The sequence below is a fragment of the Protomyctophum bolini genome, assembly GCF_963924005.1.
Source record: "Protomyctophum bolini genome assembly, chromosome: 6".
NCBI lineage: Eukaryota > Metazoa > Chordata > Actinopteri > Myctophiformes > Myctophidae > Protomyctophum > Protomyctophum bolini.
Window position 1 is genome coordinate 40,442,924 of NC_137867.1, and position 19,173 is coordinate 40,462,096.

Consider the following 19,173-nt stretch of genomic DNA (forward strand, 5'->3'; position numbering starts at 1 on the left):
GGTGCTACGCCGTGCAGATTTCTGCAATGGTCGGGTGTCATCACTTACCTGATGTTTTCTGAGGCTGATTTGAAAACTGTCAACTGTTTGATTGTTTGATTGAAATATTTATTAACAGTTTGTAGAATTACAGTACATTTTAAGCACAAACTCAATACAGAGACTGTTAACTGTGAGTGGACGACCCAATTAAGCATTACACTTGTTTACAACAGGGTCCACATTGTTTAATTCATCAAAACATTTAGAGACATGCAAATAGACACTTCTATGTAGTTAAAGAACAGAACAGGAATTCATCATGTAGGAAGCAAAAAGGGAAAGGATACATATACAGTGAGGGGAAAAGGGGGGGGCGGTGGGGGGGATTCAGATTTTACAGAGGCCAGTTTCGAATTACAGCCATCCGTAGGTGCCCTTTGAGAGCGGTTTTGAATGCATCTTTTCGTGTGATAATCTTGTCACCCACTCTAACCAAGAAATCATCTGCCTTGCTGAGATTACTATTTGATCCGAAGAGAATGGATTCAGTTTTTCCCAGGTGTAAGGATAGTTTGTTATCAGCGAGCCAGGTGCAGATTCTACCGAGTTCAGAGCTGAGGGTCTTTTCAACCTGCAGTTTGTTCCTGTCCGAGACCAGCAGTGCTGAGTCATCTGCGAACAGGAACAAGTTGCAGTCACAAGCTGTGGTACCTCATGTCGTATAAGCTCATTTCGTTAACATATATTAGGAACAGTAAAGTCCCTAGTATGCTTCCTTGTGGGACGCCACAGCTCACTGGGAGGGGGGGGGGAGACAGTGTTCCGTTCACCTCCACCATCTGTTCTCTCCCCTCCAGGTAGGATTGCATCCAGCTCGCTGATGTGCTATCAGCTATGTGCTGTCAAGCCCATAGTGGGAATAGGCATGCACGGCTTGGGAAGCCGTGGATATGCACGGCTTGCACGGCTTGGGATATCCGTGGATATGCTCCTGAGGAGGAGGATTCTAAAAACGACGTATAAATCCTAAAGCCTTGTTTATACTTCACTGTGCAACGGTCCTATGCTGGAAAATAGCAGATATGAAAACTCACAGCACATCTCATTCAAGACACTGAACTTGCAGATCTGCCATTTTTGCCATCCGAATGCATTAGCCTATATGGTTAAATGGGCCCTAAGAGATGCAGAAATTAACTAGAAAAAGTGCCCTTCTGGGCACAGGTCTCCACCAGGAGTGTGTGATGTTTGGCAAAATGTTTAGGAGTAATTTAAACATGTTTGTTTGGGTTTGTGTTAGTAGAAGGCTATGGACCAAAGCTAGGTTTGGTGTGTGTGTGTGTGTGTGTGTGTGTGTGTGTGTGTGTGTGTGTGTGCAACTTGGCCTGTTGTAGCGCCACCATGAGGCTGATTTTAAAACTGTCAAGTGGCATTTCTTCCTCAGCCTATAGTGGAAATAGGCAATAGGCATGCACGACCGTGCATGTCTTCCTTCTCAGAATGCATTTATTTCATGTGGATTCCAAGGGATTCGATTTCCCAAAAGTTGTAACTCTCTCCGACGTTGATGTGCATCACTTCAATGTCCACAACTTCAGTTATGATATTTAGCGTGGTGACTTCTCCTTGCACCAGCCATTCAAATACATTTTCCAGTGCAACTATAGTCCTCATTCAGTCTCCATTTTTCCTGTGACCATTTTCCAATATTAATTCCACTGCATCCAATAACAATATATATATATACGTGGATTGATATACACATATATGAGTAGCCTATACTATTATGCAAAAAATAAAGCATACAATTAAAAACGGTTAATCAAAAGAACAAGTGCGCTCCCCGGGTGCGCATATCCGAACGCACCCTAGCACCACACAGGGTCGGCCGGGCTACGCTGCATCGCGAAACGCGCGCACCTTGTGTGTGCTGTGGCACTTCAACACACATCAGCAGGTCGACGCGAATCACAGCAGAGGAATTTAGAAGAATCCCCAAAGCCCAGGCAGGCAGCAGGCTAACAACTTTAGCACTCATCATCCGATCCCGGGGCTAGCTGACACTCACACGACACGACAGAATAGAACCAACACAGCACGCTGGAAGAATCGGCACGCCCGCACACACGCGCACAACATCATGGACTTCATGTGAACATCAGCGTGAAGAATCAAAGATGTGAGATGGTCCAGGAAGACTCCAATGACATCATGTTGGTCCGTGGAGCTGTAAGTCATTAGCACGCACGGCTAATGTATGCTAACCTACCCCGCATACACAACAGTAGTCTATACGGATGTGTTTTGACAGCAGTTTGTTTATATTATTATTCTGCATGTTGGTTAACAGCACTGATCCGCTATTACACACTATTAACTATTCTATCGACGACTGGCTAATAGTAAATAACCCAGCTAGTAAATTACTAGTAGTAATGCTATAGTTCATCAGTTGACTTGATACCAACTAACTATAACTGCTGTGCGTAATGTGGCGATGGACCAACTGAGCTAGTCTCTTTCTTACTGTATTGTCATTCTTTCTTTCATTGGTTAATGAAATGTAGTGTTTGTTACTGTTTATTATCTCCGCTATTATTAGGATGGAACCGGAACCAAGTCATTTGACAGTTGACAGACTGGCTGAATGAATGAGTGACTAATAGTTGCATGTTTGCATTTGCACCTTATTTCAGAATTCACCTAACACACTTGGCTATGCTATCAATTCAAATGAGCTTTATTGGCATGAGAAAACATAGGCCTACGTTTACGTTGCCAGAGCAATTAAGTATCAAATTATAATAAAAACAGTTGAAAATGGGGAAAGTATATACAGTTGGAAGAGGGGGTACAGCATTGAGTAAACAGAGCTATGTCAAATTGCATCCTTATATATACAGTCAATCTATCTATGACTGGCTAATAACTAGCTCTGGTCCATAGCTCTAAGCATTAGAGATTAGAGCTATGGACCAGAGCTAGCTAATAACCAGCTAGTAATGCTATAGTTATCAACTGACTTGATTAACTAACTGCACTCTGAGTGGTACTGTGAATCTCTTTATTATCGCTGCTATAGTCTTTGTTACTGTTTAATTATCGCTTCCATTATTATTCTTATTTTAGTTTTTATTATTGCTGATTCAAAGTGGAGTTGAGGAGCCGGAACCAAATAATTTGACAGTTGACTGAATGAATGACTAGACACTAGACAGCACAGCAGACAACATCATATCTACCGTTATGCAACACCCTGTCAACCTCCCAATTTAGTATTTTTAGATTGAATAAAATAATAATATAACATAATAATTATCACGTTTCTCAGGTATTTATTTATTATTGTATTAGGTACTACTAGTAGGTAGACACTCGATCTCCAATCTTCAGTGAATATTTTTGCCACAATGTGGCACCACTAAGGTGGCTGATATTGTGTGTGTGGTCACTCACTATTAAACTATTAATAGGCCTACAACAGGCAAACATAAAACGGTAGCATTACAGAGAGAGACGGCACTCAGCTAGTTTTACTGTTTTCTGTTCAGCTTTCAGTTTCCATTCAACACAAACCTCTGCTTTCAGTTTCCATTCAACACAAACCTCTATTCTCTTCTGCTGTACTGAAATCAGACCCATATCAGTGAAAACATCCGAGCCAGAGGTCACATACTCATAATAAGTATGGACTGAAAGGACCAGAGTGAGACAATGGACTGGTTTCCACTTCCCAGTTTACAAGTTACAACCCACATGCATGAATTAATAATGTTGGTGGTTATACTTCCTGTTCTCTCCATCATGTCCTTCACTTTCTCTCTCTCTCTCTCTCTTCTCCCCCTCCCCTCTGCACCTGTCATCCTCTCTCTTCCTACTTATTCCCTCCATCCCTTCCTCTCCACCTCTTTCTTGCAACACCTCTCTCTCTCTCTCTCTCTCTCGCTCTCTCTCTCTCTCTCTCTCTCTCTCTCTCTCTCTCTCTCTCTCTCTCTCTCTCTCTCTCTCTCTCTCTCTCTCTCTCTCTCTCTAGTCTGGAGGTAGCAGAGCCAGGGTCAGTCATGCGGTCGTTGTAATCTTCCTGGAGTTCTTCGCCTGGGGGCTGCTGACCACCCCCATGTTGACCGTCAGTAAAACGCATAAATCTTTACTGTGTGTGTGTGTGTGTGTGTGTGTGAGTGTGTGACAGACATAAAAACCCTGTTTTATGTGTGTTTGCGTTGTAATTCGTTACACCACTTATCTTGTAAGCAACCCATGAAATATGGGAATTCAATCTCTTCTACTATCCTCTGCTCCTCTACTATCTCCTATCTTCCTCACTCCTCTCTATTCCTCCAGGTTCTCCATGAGACCTTTCCTCGTCACACTTTTCTGATGAATGGATTGGTTCAGGGAGTGAAGGTAAGGAACAGCTGACGAATATCCTGCATTGCATCTGTTGATTGTCGACTAAAACTAAGACGAAATATTCGGTGACTACCTTTTCACTGACGAAAACTAAATGGAAACTAAATGGAAACTAAGCTATGATGTCTAAAGCCAAGACTAAATATACTGACAATTTCTTCAACAAATAAAAACTAGACTAAAAGGTTAGGAAGGGACTAGTGGACAAGAGATCCAGTATATGTCATTTTACACTTGGTTGCATGCTGAAAATAGCCGATGCGCGACGTGTTGTGAGCTTGTAGATCGGCTATTTTCAGCAAGTGTAAAAACAGTCATTACGATGGCACCAAAATACACTTTAGTCGACTAAATCAACTGTAGATTGAGTCGACTAAAATCTTATGATATTTAGTCGACTAAACCTAGACTAACACTAAAACATTCCAGGTGACTAAAATGTGACTGAAACTAAATGAAAACTATTGAAGAGACTGTGACTAAAACTAAAATCTAAATTTGCTACCAAAAACAACACTGCATGCCACTTACTCTGATCTTGTGCTTTTGTAAGTTGCTCTGGATAAGCGTGTCTCTCAATTCTAAATGGATTGACACCTTGTTAATGTTACAATCGCATCACCGTGAAGAATTGTGAGGCACCTGCTATCTAAATCACGAGAACTTTGAGATCAGCCTTTAATGATGTTGTGTGAATAGTATGAATACTATTACAATATGTGACCTAAAGGATGACTTCTATCTTTCCGAAGACATGAATCACCAAGGTGTAGGGATGGGCATTTGGGTATTGTTTGTAAACGTGTACACTTGGGAATGTTGCCTGTTATACACAGCTAAGCGCAGGTTGATGTCATATTTATAGATGTAACATTGCAGTGCACATCATCACAAGCCTTGGTCACACCAACAGCATAATTGAGGTGTAGTGCATGTTGCACAACTAACTGACCTACTTGAATGCAGGGAGCAGAGAGACAACGGGTTGAACAGAGTTGACATAAAGTTAGTCATTTGTCATTCTACAGTATATCTGTTTGGAAGTGGTCTCTTCTCCTTGATTCCAACCATGGTTTCAGAGCAAACAAAGCTTTTCATTTATTGTATAAGCCAAGCCCTTCAACACTGAAGTTAAACTTAACTGGGATCTATATACAAGTGTAATACAAAAAAAACACCTATCCTGTGCGTTTGAAGTTAATACTGTATAGATTTTAATTTGTGGCGTCTTTCTATCCAGGAAGATAACTCTGGGCCGTGTAAGGGTGGTTCATGCACCACCAGAGAGTGGACCTAATCAATCGATTTAACTTTTGAGTCCTTCACTAGTGGTGCCCATCGGCAGATTTGGCACTACCGTGCTTTGGTAGGCAGTGCAGCGTGCGTCCCATCATTGATTTGAACCAAGCACTTCCACAACTAATTAACGTGCATGTAGTCAGAACTGCCGCCGGTTGCCTTGAAAAAGAGAACCAGCGTGTCGTGTAGAACTGCTAGAGTAGGACAGTATTGTTTTAGGAACAATTAACATGTAATATTTAAATCATTTATATTACGTTTTATTAATTCATTTAAAATGTTTGTTTAACCAGTCTTAAACAAATAGTGAATATTTCGTCTTTAAATTAAATCCATGTGAATTAAGCAGCCCCTACTCGTTGAACTGTGTTTGTATGTTAATGAACGATAAAGTTGAACATAAGGCCTGATATAATGAATGATAATTCATTCAGAATAATTTATGAGGTTATCCCTGCAGGGTTTTACACTGCTTTAGTTGAGTGTGTGTGTGTGTGTGTGTGTGTGTGTGTGTGTGTGTGTGTGTGTGTGTGTGTGTGTGTGTGTGTGTGTGTGTGCGTGCAGGGTCTGCTGTCATTCCTGTCAGCTCCTCTGATTGGTGCGATGTCAGATGTGTGGGGCAGGAAATCCTTTCTCCTCATAACGGTCTTCTTCACATGCGCTCCCATCCCTATGATGAGACTCAGCCCCTGGTGAGACGTGTGTGTGTGAGACCCAACATGATTATTAAATATTAACCCATTCCAATTTAGGTGTGTAAAGCCTATATGTTGTTATACTGTACCTTTCATCTGTCATTTAGATATTGTTGATGTCGCGCAGAAACTTCTTATCTCTGTAGTGTTTTTGAGGTGTGTGCGCGTGTGTGTACCCCATAGCGATGATTTGATTGGCTGAGCACCCCATAGCAATGGAAGTATTGGTTAAAAAGTGAGGACAGAAAATCGAGGACGCCAAAAGTGATTGGCCAGATTGGAATTGAGAATAAAAATTCATTCATTCATTCAAACCTTTATTTATTCTCAAAAGACATTGAGGTTACCCTCATTTGCAGCATTTTTCAAAGCAAAAAACAAAACCGAACGGAACGGAACAGCAATGTTTTCTCATCGCGTGATATAATAAATGTTTAATAGCAGTTGCAGACGCTTGTGGGTAAGTCTGCAATCAATCAATCAATCAATTGAGGACAGAAAAGTGAGGACACCAATTGTGATTGGCCGGAATAAGATGATGTATGATGATAAGAGCGCCCCTCACTTCACACTGTTGTGATTGATTTATAAATGAATATTGAACTTGATCGTACTACAATTACAGCGTCACACAAAAGCATATCTGCAACATTTGAGCTTGTAGATCTGCTTTTGATGCTTTTGAATTTGAATCCTGAAAAGTAGTTTTTCAGAAAACATAGAAGGTGTTCTTAAAAGTGCTCAGTTCTAAATGGGTTAACATATTTTATTTACATTGTTATATTTGTCTTGCCTAAGTCAATGAACCAGAGAGAGTGTCGAGAGAGAGAAAGTGAGGCAGGCAGTCAGTCAGTGGGTGAGGCGGTTAGGTGCTAATGATGAAGCTGTGGTGGTGAACAGTGGTGCCAACATAATGCTGTGTGCTGTTCAGTCACATGCTTCTCATATGAGAGACCTGGGGGCAAAGATCAGCCTTCAGGAAGCAGGCTTATCCATGCAATGACGCAGCCAGTCTGTGAAGTCGGAGAATCAGTCAGACAGCGGGTAAACCAGTCAATCAGTGAAACAAGTCACTACACAAGTCAGTCCTAGTCCACATATATAGCATTGTCTTGCGATTCACTTCCAGTGGGCCAGTTGAATAGAGGTGTCAACAGTGATAATGTGATCGTTAAACTGTCCTGTTTGCTACGTGTATGTAGAGGAATGAGGCCTGTGTTTAAGCTGATCTACAATACCCAGGCCGTGCAGGGAAAAGCTGCTTCATACTTGGCCCATTATTGGTTAAACTTAAATGTCTAACGACCTGTACTTTACAAACAACTCTGGCATATTTGTATTTGTTTCTTAAGGTCAATATAGCCTATATGAAAGGAACAAAACTACAGTGTTCCATCTAGCGAGTGAGAAAACCGCTCATACTGTACGTATCCACAAGTCATAAGATAGATAGATCTGGATAGATAGACCTTTATTGATCCTGCAGGGAAAATTCAGTTCAGTCATGGCTGGCGATACAGCAGTTTTGAAACAAAGGACTGATATAGAAAGTAACAGTGATGCAGCTAGTTGTAACGAAAAAGAAGAAAAACAGGATGGATGTTGTATTTTGTCATTGAACACGAGTACAACGAAATTGTCTTGATGGTGGCATCAATCCAATGCAAAACGAGCAATAGAATGCATAGATATGCATAGGTACTAATGAATAAACAAACGGTCTGTTTATGTACAGTAGTAGGTATTTACACCTACCTACTATGTAACTATCACTTGAACAGATGCGAAGCATAGCGGAAAAGTTAGGAGTCAAAACAAAAAGGAAAGGACACGACTGCTAAGCATGCCAAAACATGTCTGCCTCCTTTGGCACACCGGACAGCAAAAACTGTTAAGACAAATTACAGAGCCACAGTGTTGCTTTGAACAGCATAGTGATTAAAACAGGCAGTGTACTTTTTCCCGGAACAAGAAAGTCATCAATTGAGTGCCCATTGCCTTCTTTACATTCTTTGTCTTTTTTAAACTGAAATTGAAATCGCAAATCACTGGAAAAGTACAATGCCTGTGTTGAATGTGTACATTGTGATGAAGTACGATGAACGAAGCAACACTTTGGCTCTGTAACTTGTAACCGATTTAAGTTAAGTGTTAAGGACGTCTCAAAATGAAATGCTGTATTTCAGGTGTGAGTCAGAAGTTTTATCACGATACAAAAACACCATATCAATTCTCCAGATAACAATTTGATATATACAGATATCACGCATTAGTACAAGTCTGCAAATCGTTGCAATCGTCTGAGTAATCTACTTAACCTGTGTCTCTTCGTGTGTGTATAGGTGGTATTTCGCTTTGATCGCTGTATCAGGGGTCTTTGCCGTGACCTTCTCAGTCATCTTTGCCTACGTGGCTGATATCACAGAGGAACATGAGAGGAGTACGGCTTATGGACTGGTAAATATGTCATTACCTCTAGTTTTAGTAACGGTGTATTATATGTTATGGAGACTGTAGCCCTGTTTAGTCATAGCCTTTCGCCCTGTTTAGCCTTTAGCCCAGAACCTTCCCTAAAACATCCGGGATAACGCTCCACACGTCCCAGACTCTTCTCCCTTCTGGCTCCCAAACTGTGGAACGAACTCCCCATTGCTGAACTGCAGACTCAATTCCCAATTGAGTCCGCCATAATCTGAAGACTCACCTCTTCATCCAGTGTTCATTTTAATTAAAACTAAAAGACTAAGGTTTTTGATATTTTAGTGGACTAAGACTAGGTTAGAACTAAGATGAGGTTGTAACTTGTAACTGCCAGGCAGGAGGTCTAGAGGAAATCCAAAGAAGATTTTATTTTAGTGAAAGAGGACATGTAGTTGGTGTGAGAGAAGAGGCAGACGACAGGGTGAGATGGAGGCAGATGATTCGCTGTGGCGACCCCTGAAGGGAAAAGAAGAAGAAGTCGACTAAGACTAAACAATTTCCAGATGACTAAATGGTGTGTTCAAAAGACTAAGACTAAATCAGAATTGGCTGTCAAACTTTAAACTATGACTAAGACCAAAAAAAAACAGGTGAGCTGATGTCGGGCTCTACTACATATACGTACACCGGTATATATGTTTAAAGATTGTCCTTCTAATTATTATTCTAGGTGTCCGCTACCTTTGCGGCCAGCCTGGTGACCAGTCCGGCCATCGGGGCGTACCTGTCGGCCAACTACGGTGACAGCCTGGTGGTGCTCGTTGCCACGGTGATTGCCGTAATAGACATCGCCTTTGTGTTTTTCGTGGTCCCCGAGTCACTGCCGGACAAGATGAGACTGGCCACCTGGGGACTCCCTTCCTGGGAACAGGCTGACCCATTTGCTGTGAGTTTACAGGACATTTTATCCCTCACCCCTATGCTGTCAGTTCATTGTTACCACTAACCCCCCCCCCCCAATGAATTCCTTTTGATGTGAATGCATATGGACTTCAACCCCTATTGACGATATGCACACGGCTGCCATCTTGCCAGCAATGTGCTAACTAGGTGCAACTTCCCATAGATGGCCCATTCATCCAAACACAAAAGTCCTATCTAATTGTATTAAATAACGTCAAACTCACCAAAATTGCAGCTGTACGGAAAGCTTGAATTATCCTATTTCTATCTGCAATGTGTTTGCTTAATTAAAATCCATATTTAGAAATGTTATGAGCTACTCCCTGTCAAGAAATTCCTTGCAGATGATTTTTTTCTAAGTGCTGGAGTTTGGAAGTGCTCGTTGACTATCACTCAACAGCCCATGCGTACCACCTGTTTTGAATGTGCACATTTGACGTAATTTAATACAATTAGATAGGACTTCTCTGTTTGGATGAATGGGCCTTCTATGAGAAGTTGCACCTACAGTAGTTGGCACCTTGCTGGCAAGATGGCAGCCGTGTGCATATTGTCAATACCAATGGTTCTCAAAAACGTATATCTAGTTTGCGGAAAAGATGAAGGGAAAATAGTACAATAATGTTTACACATACAAATAAATTACACAATAATCAACACAAACACTTTATTTAGAACCACACACCCAAATCAAATCATATTACGGCGTACATGTTCAATCAGAGGCAGGCGGGGCGTTGCCATGTCTATGCTCGGACGCAAACTAGATATACGCTTCTCAAAGTGGGGTCTGAGGGGTCTCCCTCAGACCCTCTGAGGGGGTGTTGGATAGGAACCAGATGGACCCTTAACGGGTCTAACTCTGAGAGTGAGTGTGCAAATGGCACCAAATGGACCCTTCCGGCAAATTTGGTTCCATTTGCTCATTCGCAGAGTTACGAGGGTCTGTGGCATGCCATAAGGCATAAACCATACTAAACTGGAGGCCCTTGAAATGAAAAGTATGTTCAGTGTTTCCCCTGTCATTGCCTTGGGGGTGGATAGAGAAATAAAACTGTGTTGTCTCTGTTTGTGTGTTTATAGTCTCTGCGTCGTGTGGGGAAAGACCCCACGGTTCTCCTCATCTGTGTCACAGTGTTCCTTTCATACCTACCTGAGGCTGGGCAATACTCAAGCTTCTTCTTATACCTAAGACAGGTAAGCTATAAATAGACAGGTTTAGCGTTCATATAGACTATAGAGCACTGAAATCTAACGTAATTAGTTACACATCATACCCAGGTCACGTTTCTTTCCCCCCCATTCTGAATTCCAATAGAGGTGTTTATTATCACGTCATATAAGAACTGTGTTCCAAAAATAAACAAATGAGCACGACGGAGTGACTCGTATGGATATGAAGCATCAACTGACGGCGAGAAAACGCTAACTTTAGAAACGTACTGTATTAAAATATGAGCGACTGACTATCGTAAACGATACAGAGCCACTTCCCTGACATTAGCCCCGGACAATTTGTTTGTTTTTTGGACCACAATTCTTATACGAGACGATTCTAAGATGATGCAATGTTATTCTCCATAGAGACATTTCTTCCCTGACCCAGCGGATGAACGAGTGACGTCACCAGTACATATTATTTTTCTTTTTACTAGGTGATAGAGTTCTCACCTGCTGCTATCGCTGCCTTCATCGCCATGGTCGGAATCCTGTCAATTATAGCCCAGGTATGAACTGTTCTTTTAACCCATTTTCAGATCAGATTCTAAAAATGTCAGTCGTTCTTCGATTTTTCAAAAATAGCAGACCTAGCGAGCTTGTAGATCTTCTATTTTTCAATAGCTAAAGCGTAACATAATGCTAACACCAAATGGGGTTCCCGCCCAAAATGGGTTAACCTCAACATACTGTACTTTTATGGATCGTTTCAAACTGACAGACAAAACAGGAAAGGGCGCACACCAGTGTTGGTGAGGTGCTGGCCTAAGGCAGTAAATAACACACCAGTGTTGGTGAGGTGCTGGCCTAAGGCAGTAAATAACACACCAGTGTTGGTGAGGTGCTGGCCTAAGGCAGTAAATAACACACCAGTGTTGGTGAGGTGCTGGCCTAAGGCAGTAAATAACACACCAGTGTTGGTGAGGTGCTGGTCTAAGGCAGTAATTAACACACCAGTGTTGGTGAGGTGCTGGCCTAAGGCAGTAAATAACACACCAGTGTTGGTGAGGTGCTGGCCTAAGGCAGTAAATAACACACCAGTGTTGGTGAGGTGCTGGCCTAAGGCAGTAAATAACACACCAGTGTTGGTGAGGTGCTGGCCTAAGGCAGTAAATAACACACCAGTGTTGGTGAGGTGCTGGCCTAAGGCAGTAAATAACACACCAGTGTTGGTGAGGTGCTGGCCTAAGGCAGTAAATAACACACCAGTGTTGGTGAGGTGCTGGCCTAAGGCAGTAAATAACACACCAGTGTTGGTGAGGTGCTGGCCTAAGGCAGTAAATAACACACCAGTGTTGGTGAGGTGCTGGCCTAAGGCAGTAAATAACACACCAGTGTTGGTGAGGTGCTGGCCTAAGGCAGTAAATAACACACCAGTGTTGGTGAGGTGCTGGCCTAAGGCAGTAAATAACACACCAGTGTTGGTGAGGTGCTGGCCTAAGGCCGTAAACAACACACCAGTGTTGGTGAGGTGCTGGTCTAAGGCAGTAATTAACACACCAGTGTTGGTGAGGTGCTGGCCTAAGGCAGTAAATAACACACCAGTGTTGGTGAGGTGCTGGCCTAAGGCAGTAAACAAGGAAAAATAAGAAAAAGGCTGCACACGCGTAGCCACGATGCTGTATATTTATTGACAAGAATCCAACGGTCTTCTTCAGGGTATCAAACTGACAACATTAACAGTAACCTGTTTTATTTATTTATTTAGCTAAATATATCTATATAATATATCTAATAAATAAATGTCATAGTGTGCAGGCTCTACAGTGGTTGGGAACCTCTGCTTTACACTACATATAAAATAACCATAATCAACCTGTCATCAACATTTTTTGATGGGATGAATCAGGGATGAAAACAACTCTCTTATTGGCATTTTTTTGGGAGTCCCTTTGTCTCCTTTTCGGCCCCTTAATGCAGCTGCTTTGAACACCACTCTGCCTGCAAAAGAATGATTGAGAGGACCGTCTATCCACTCACCGCAGATGTAGAGGACATTTCTGTTTGCTAACATTATTTGATATGGTTTTGACTTAATTTAACCCATTTTGAGCGGGAACCCCTTTTGGTGGTTACATACATTATGTTATAATTTAGCTATTGAAAAATAGCAGATCTACAAGTGCCTCAAATCTTTCAGAAAATTGTCATGATTGTCAAGATTTCTTTTTATTTTATTTCGACGTCGGGCCTAAATGGGTTAATATTAGCAGTTCCACAATATTATATTACTATGTTGTAGCCCACAAACACTGTTCTAATTCACAACTTGGCTTTAAACAAAACGACATCAAAATAGTTCAGATGCACTCGGCTAGAAAGGAGCAAGAATTTACAGTAAATAAGAATTGTTTTAGTGTGAGCTTTAGTTTCCACTGTGCACTTTTACAATCAGTGTTTGGCAGGCATAACAAATAAAAAGAGTTTATGCAAGCTTAGACCAGATTTCCTAGCCCTACCTAACTTCTAAAACCAGATGTGAAATTGGGCAAAGTGTTCTAATATTTCACCAATAGGAAATTACACTGTGTTGAAACACTATTTTCTGTTAAAGCTCATAATGGTGCAATTAATTCCTGTTTATGTCGCGGATTGCTATATTATTAGATGTAGCTAGCTACACAGATGTTTCTTATAACCATTCACACCATTTCTAAAGATTTACTAGTTAAGACAAGTTTCAGTGGTTGAAACTAGTAGTACTAGTTACTAAGAGCTTTGTAAAGACTTTACATGCAAACGTAATAATGACTGTCTGTCTCTCTCTCTCTCTCAGACGGTGTTATTCAGTGTTCTAATGAGAACTATAGGTAATAAGAAAACAGTTATGTTGGGTCTTGGCTTCCAGATCTTCCAGCTGGCCTGGTATGGGTTTGGATCAGAACCATGGTTAGTAGTCTCTTTTGTGTGTGTGTGTGTGTGTGTGTGTGTGTGTGTGTGTGTGTGTGTGTGTGTGTGTGTGTGTGTGTGCGCCATGTGAACGCTAAAGATCTGTGGGTGGCGCACTTGGGGCTTGTGTGTGTTGTCGTCACTGTACGTTGATCGTGAACGGTGTCAAATGCTCAACCATTTCCTGTGGAAGGGGAGTTGACGCCCAACACGCAAAATTTAAATTGTTTGAACGTTTGTTTCGTTTAGGAATAAGGTTCGGTGTAGGCATAGTTTTACTGAGGTTTCGTTTAGGAATAAGGTTACGTGTAGGTATAGTTTCACTGAGGTCAAGTTTAGGAATACCTGCTGGCAACCGTTCTGAGATTGCCGGATTTGACCCGGGGTGAGCATGTTTTTGGATGAGCGTTCTTGTATTCCTCCATTCCTGTCGTGTTAACCAATTAAGTTCTATTTTATTCTTTGCTGTACTTACTAATAGCCATTCTGCAAGCTTGTATGACCCATGTCAAATTGTATTTATTTTAAGTATAATTGAGGAGGTATTCAGCAGATATTTCAGTGCAACATTTGGTATATAGCACCTCCTACATTGATGAAGGCAAATCAAATGGACAAGCAGAACTGGGCGATGTAAAATTAACATGATAATAATATTGCCTCTATGGGAATGATGCTCTTCTAGTCTTAGTGTGCCACCTGCTGGTAGGACTACCAATTTGTACCAATAAATGCATGGAATGTTCCATTTGGGGAAGAACCATTTCTTTCTGAAGAAAAAAAATCATTTTCATTATTTTTTCCCCCCCTCCGATACATTTGGTATTGATATTATGATCGAACACAGTATCTGCTCTTGATCAATGTTTAACAATGACTATAAATTAAATTGTGTATGTTTTGTGTTAGGATGATGTGGGCAGCAGGTACAGTAGCGGCCATGTCGTCCATCACATTCCCAGCCGTCTCTGCTCTGGTTTCTCGATGCGCCTCTCCTGAGCAGCAGGGTAACTAACTGTCTGTCTGTCTGTCGGTCGGTCTAGCTCTCACAATCTTCTTTAATTAATTAATTGTGCTTTATTTGCATGAAGGTTTTTCTGTTACTATTTTTGCCCAGGACGTCCCCAGACGTCGTTATAATTACATCTGTATGAGTCCCAGGACGACGTTTTTAGGTCTTTTTTTTTTAATGGTATAAAACCGGATTGCTCAAATCTATTTTTTGACAGCTCCCGTTGCACTGAGCTCATCCATTCACTTCCTTGGTTACGGCCCCTTTCACTGAGCTCATCCATTCACTTCCTTGATTACGGCCCCTTGCACTGAGCTCATCCATTCACTTCCTTGGTTACGGCCCCTTGCACTGAGCTCATCCATTCACTTCCTTGATTACGGCCCCTTGCACTGAGCTCATCCATTCACTTCCTTGGTTACGGCCCCTTGCACTGAGCTCATCCATTCACTTCCTTGGTTACGGCCCCTTTCACTGAGCTCATCCATTCACTTCCTTGGTTACGGCCCCTTGCACTGATTCATTATGTGTGCATCCATTCAGCACAGCTGCTACTGATTACAGAAATCCTGTATTACTCGGTTTCAACTTAAACATCACGCTAAAATATGTATCTGAATGAAAACATTATAGGGTAGAAATAAGCCACATATCAGTAAACTGGTACAGCTGGCCGACCATCTGACTTGTAAACAAACACACTCCATGCTGTCCTGTGTAGCATAGCTACCGTCCCTAGCTACCGTCCCATCGCCTGAAGGGATGCGACGCTCTGATTGAAACTTCAATGCAGGGTTTCAACTTGAAACCGTCTGAAGCTTCAAAATAAAATGTCCGCCACTTCCGCTTCACTACGCCTTTAAAGCTTCTAAAGAGAGATCAGACTTATATAATGGAACATTATACCTCCCGGGTTTTGGGGGGAAATGGAAGGTGGGGCTTTTCAGAGTAAAAATGTTTTTACTTTCAAAAGTAAAAATGTGCTAGCGCCTTTTATTTTGAAAAATTCCGGGCATAAAAACTGTTAATAAAAATAATAATATTATTTTTTTCTTTTGGGCGGGAACCCCTTTTGGTGTTTTAAACATTATGTTATAATTTAGCTATTGAAAAATAGCAGATCTACAAGCTCGTAGCACGCCACCGAGTGGCGCCCTACGAGCTTGTAGGCCTAAATGGCCTAACTTGGTTAAAAACAGTTGATACAAAAACACAGTTGTTGTGTGTTTTCAGCCGCCAACTTTCTACTCTCTAATTTATTACATAAAGTTAACTGTGTGTGTGTGTGTGTGTGTGTGTGTGTGTGTGCACGCAGGTGTGGTCCAGGGAATGGTAACTGGCATCAGAGGGCTGTGTAATGGCTTGGGACCAGCTCTCTACGGATTCATTTTCTTCCTGTTTAATGTGGAACTCAACGAACCAACTCTGTTGAACCCAGTCCAACCACAGCCAGTAACACCGACCCGACCCAACATAGCGGTACGCCCACACCCACAACACACAGTATGCACTGCACAAAGCTAGAACACGTATGCAGGTACACTGACTTGACTACATAACCCATGTCATTTATTAGTAGGGCTGTTGAAATTACCATGAAACTCACGGGGGAATGGAAACAAACTTAACCATAAAGGTTATATCACATTTTGATAGACATTGTATATATCATTTATACATTTTCAAACTGTGCAAAAGCATTTAGTTGTTGATTCTGTGTTCAGTTTGCAGTGTCAGATGATTCATGAAAATAATTTGGATATTGCAGCATTTATAAAGTGGTAGTTACAGTTAGTATGCAGTAGACCTCCACTCACGCGAGTGCAGGAACGCACACAAGTCAAGACAAGACAAGATTTCTCATAAGGAGAGAGACAGATGGTCTATGGACGAACTATTCTAAATCCTCAACATGTTCACAAATCACATCTTCTCCTTCTCTGTCTAACTCTAGAAGTCAGTGATTCCTGGTCCTCCCTTCTTGTTCGGAGCCTGTAGCGTCCTATGTGCCATACTGGTCGCCTGCTTCATCCCAGATGACCACCGCTCGGCTGACATCAAGACCACGTGCTCCGCCCGCAAGTCTAGCAACGCCTCCGCCACACATGCTCAGAGCGCCAACCCCATGGTCACGATCACCAGCGACACGGAGGACATCGAGCCACTTCTACAGGACAGCAGCTTGTGACAGCTTGGGAGACCAATCGCACAGAATTCCCCCACTGTTCCTCCTTCCATACATCTCTCTCTCTCTGTGGAACCAGAGGTTCTGTTCATGAACCCACATTTATCAACATTTATTTTGTCATTTGGAACCATGTTTAGTGCATGTTCCTCAGCAGCACTCCTCCCGAGACACACAGCAGGAAGTATTTTACTTCCCCCCCTGTGGTTTCCGCTGTTGGTCTGCTGGGGGTGCTGCTGTTAAGGTTTTCGTTGTTTCCTCAGGCCATGATTCGCATGTTCAGTAACAAGCGCTAGGTAGCATTGCTACCTTGTAGTCCAGAGCAATGTACCGACCGTGTGTCTTCAAAGCCGCAGGTCTGAGTGGACGTTATTCGATTTTTCCTATTTTAATTTTTTATTGCCCATGTCATTGTCACCTGTCAACCATGTCATTGTCAACTCCCTCAACTCCCTGTCACAACTAACCTCCGATGTCCTGTGGATGGTGTAGTAGACCCGGGGTTTCCCAGCCTTTTCCATGCCAAGGACCCCCTGGAATAGCCCAGAGCCACCCTAATGGGAAATGGCTTTTATTTCCTTTTTTTCCCCTTTTCCCTTTTTTCCCCCAAGACAATAGCCGATATACAAACTCACAAACGCACTCAAAATTCACATAGAACCAACTGACAGTGAGGAGTTTCACCAGGAGAGAGTAAATGTTCTTGCTGTTGTCACTAGCCCCCCCCCTACCCCCCACAGCAGAACCTGAAGTGAGGAGTTGTCTTGCACAACGAGGCCTAAAAACTACAATAGGGTCGGAACGCACTCGTAGCTTGCAACGCTACAACCTTTATTTTAAGGATGGAGAACAGTAAAATGTATCAATGTTTCGAGACGGCAAAGTCGCCTTTTTCAGGGTCCCTGAAGAGAGATCATCAGATGAAGCCCCTCAGACACAAGCAGTGGTGTGAGAGGCCGAGTTCTCCAAGTAGCAGCAGTTGAACCCGAGTTCAATATAATGAACCACGGCATGACTCTACCAGAGTTTTATGTTCTTCTTCTACATGCCTGGTAGAAGTTTTAGGCTGTCTGAAAATGTTGGCGCATTTTCGTGTTCTCTGTCCTTCAATAAACGTTGGACGTCACAAGCTGGAAGCGTGCGGCGATCCTCGTTTCACTGTTATGGCCGGCACCTCGCAGTGACTGGTGTGCTCTTGTACCTCTTAAACGAGTACAACTCTGCTTTTACCGTAAGGCCATTGGTTGCTTGGCCAACGGCCATGGAGCAGGTCTGTGGAGCCGACATGGATGCCAGTGGATGAGATTGACTCACAGTGTGAGCTGGTCGTGGGTTGTGAACTTCACCATCTTCTCCTCACAGTTCTTCCTTCCTCGTGTGTTTATATGTTAAAAGGAGAGAGCAGAGAATATTTTAGCAAAACAAATATTTTGTCTGTTTTTGAAGTGCTTTTAGGTGCATTTGATTTAACTACCTGAGCCCCCACCACAACAACCCCCTAAACCAGGTTATTAAGATGCATCTGTTGTCTTTTTAATTGCTCAAATACTTGAAATGTGGTCTGTTTTTCTGGACTCATTGTAGCTTTATGTTTTTAATAATGTTTTATTTTTATGGAGGTTTTTGACTGATCTTGCTTGGCGCCTCAAAGTGCTTATTATTCCCTCCCTCCAGGACAGGAGGACGCCAGGTTAAGGAAACTCAAGAGCTCCCAGTTCAGTTATAATGGATACAAGAACAGTGGCCACTAAGGAAGAATGGGCAGGGGGCACCTTGATCTAAAATTGGTTATTTTTTAAATATAGTCTGAAGTCAAGTATACATTTGAACATGCACGGTACATCATTATAAGACCTACATTTACTTTGTCTTTACTTGACTTAGGCTACTTACCGTACTTATGCCAAAATGATTGGATAAACCGGTTCAAGCATGTTCTAATCAAATATACTTTACATTACTTGAGACCATTTTCCAAATATTTTCTTTTTTGTAACATTTTGTGGCAAATAGACAATTTTACATAGATGTGCCCTCTTTTCCTTTAGTGCGCACTCTTCCTGTTACCGTTACAATGCAGTGCGGGGATCAGTCATCTG

The 19,173-nt window shown here is 42.1% G+C and overlaps 1 protein-coding gene across 1 annotated transcript; it reads left to right on the top strand.

Moving 5' to 3' along the window:
* Positions 1-1,950: 1,950 nt before the first annotated feature.
* Positions 1,951-19,167, top strand: LOC308316600 (hippocampus abundant transcript 1 protein-like). Its single transcript, XM_080765288.1, has 12 exons — positions 1,951-2,211; positions 4,016-4,108; positions 4,324-4,386; positions 6,256-6,383; positions 8,729-8,843; positions 9,538-9,753; positions 10,854-10,967; positions 11,426-11,497; positions 13,765-13,877; positions 14,787-14,884; positions 16,205-16,368; positions 16,844-19,167. The coding sequence occupies exons 1-12, from the start codon at positions 2,167-2,169 to the stop codon at positions 17,075-17,077; spliced, it is 1,455 nt and encodes a 484-aa protein (XP_080621414.1). The 5' UTR covers positions 1,951-2,166; the 3' UTR covers positions 17,078-19,167.
* Positions 19,168-19,173: the final 6 nt, after the last annotated feature.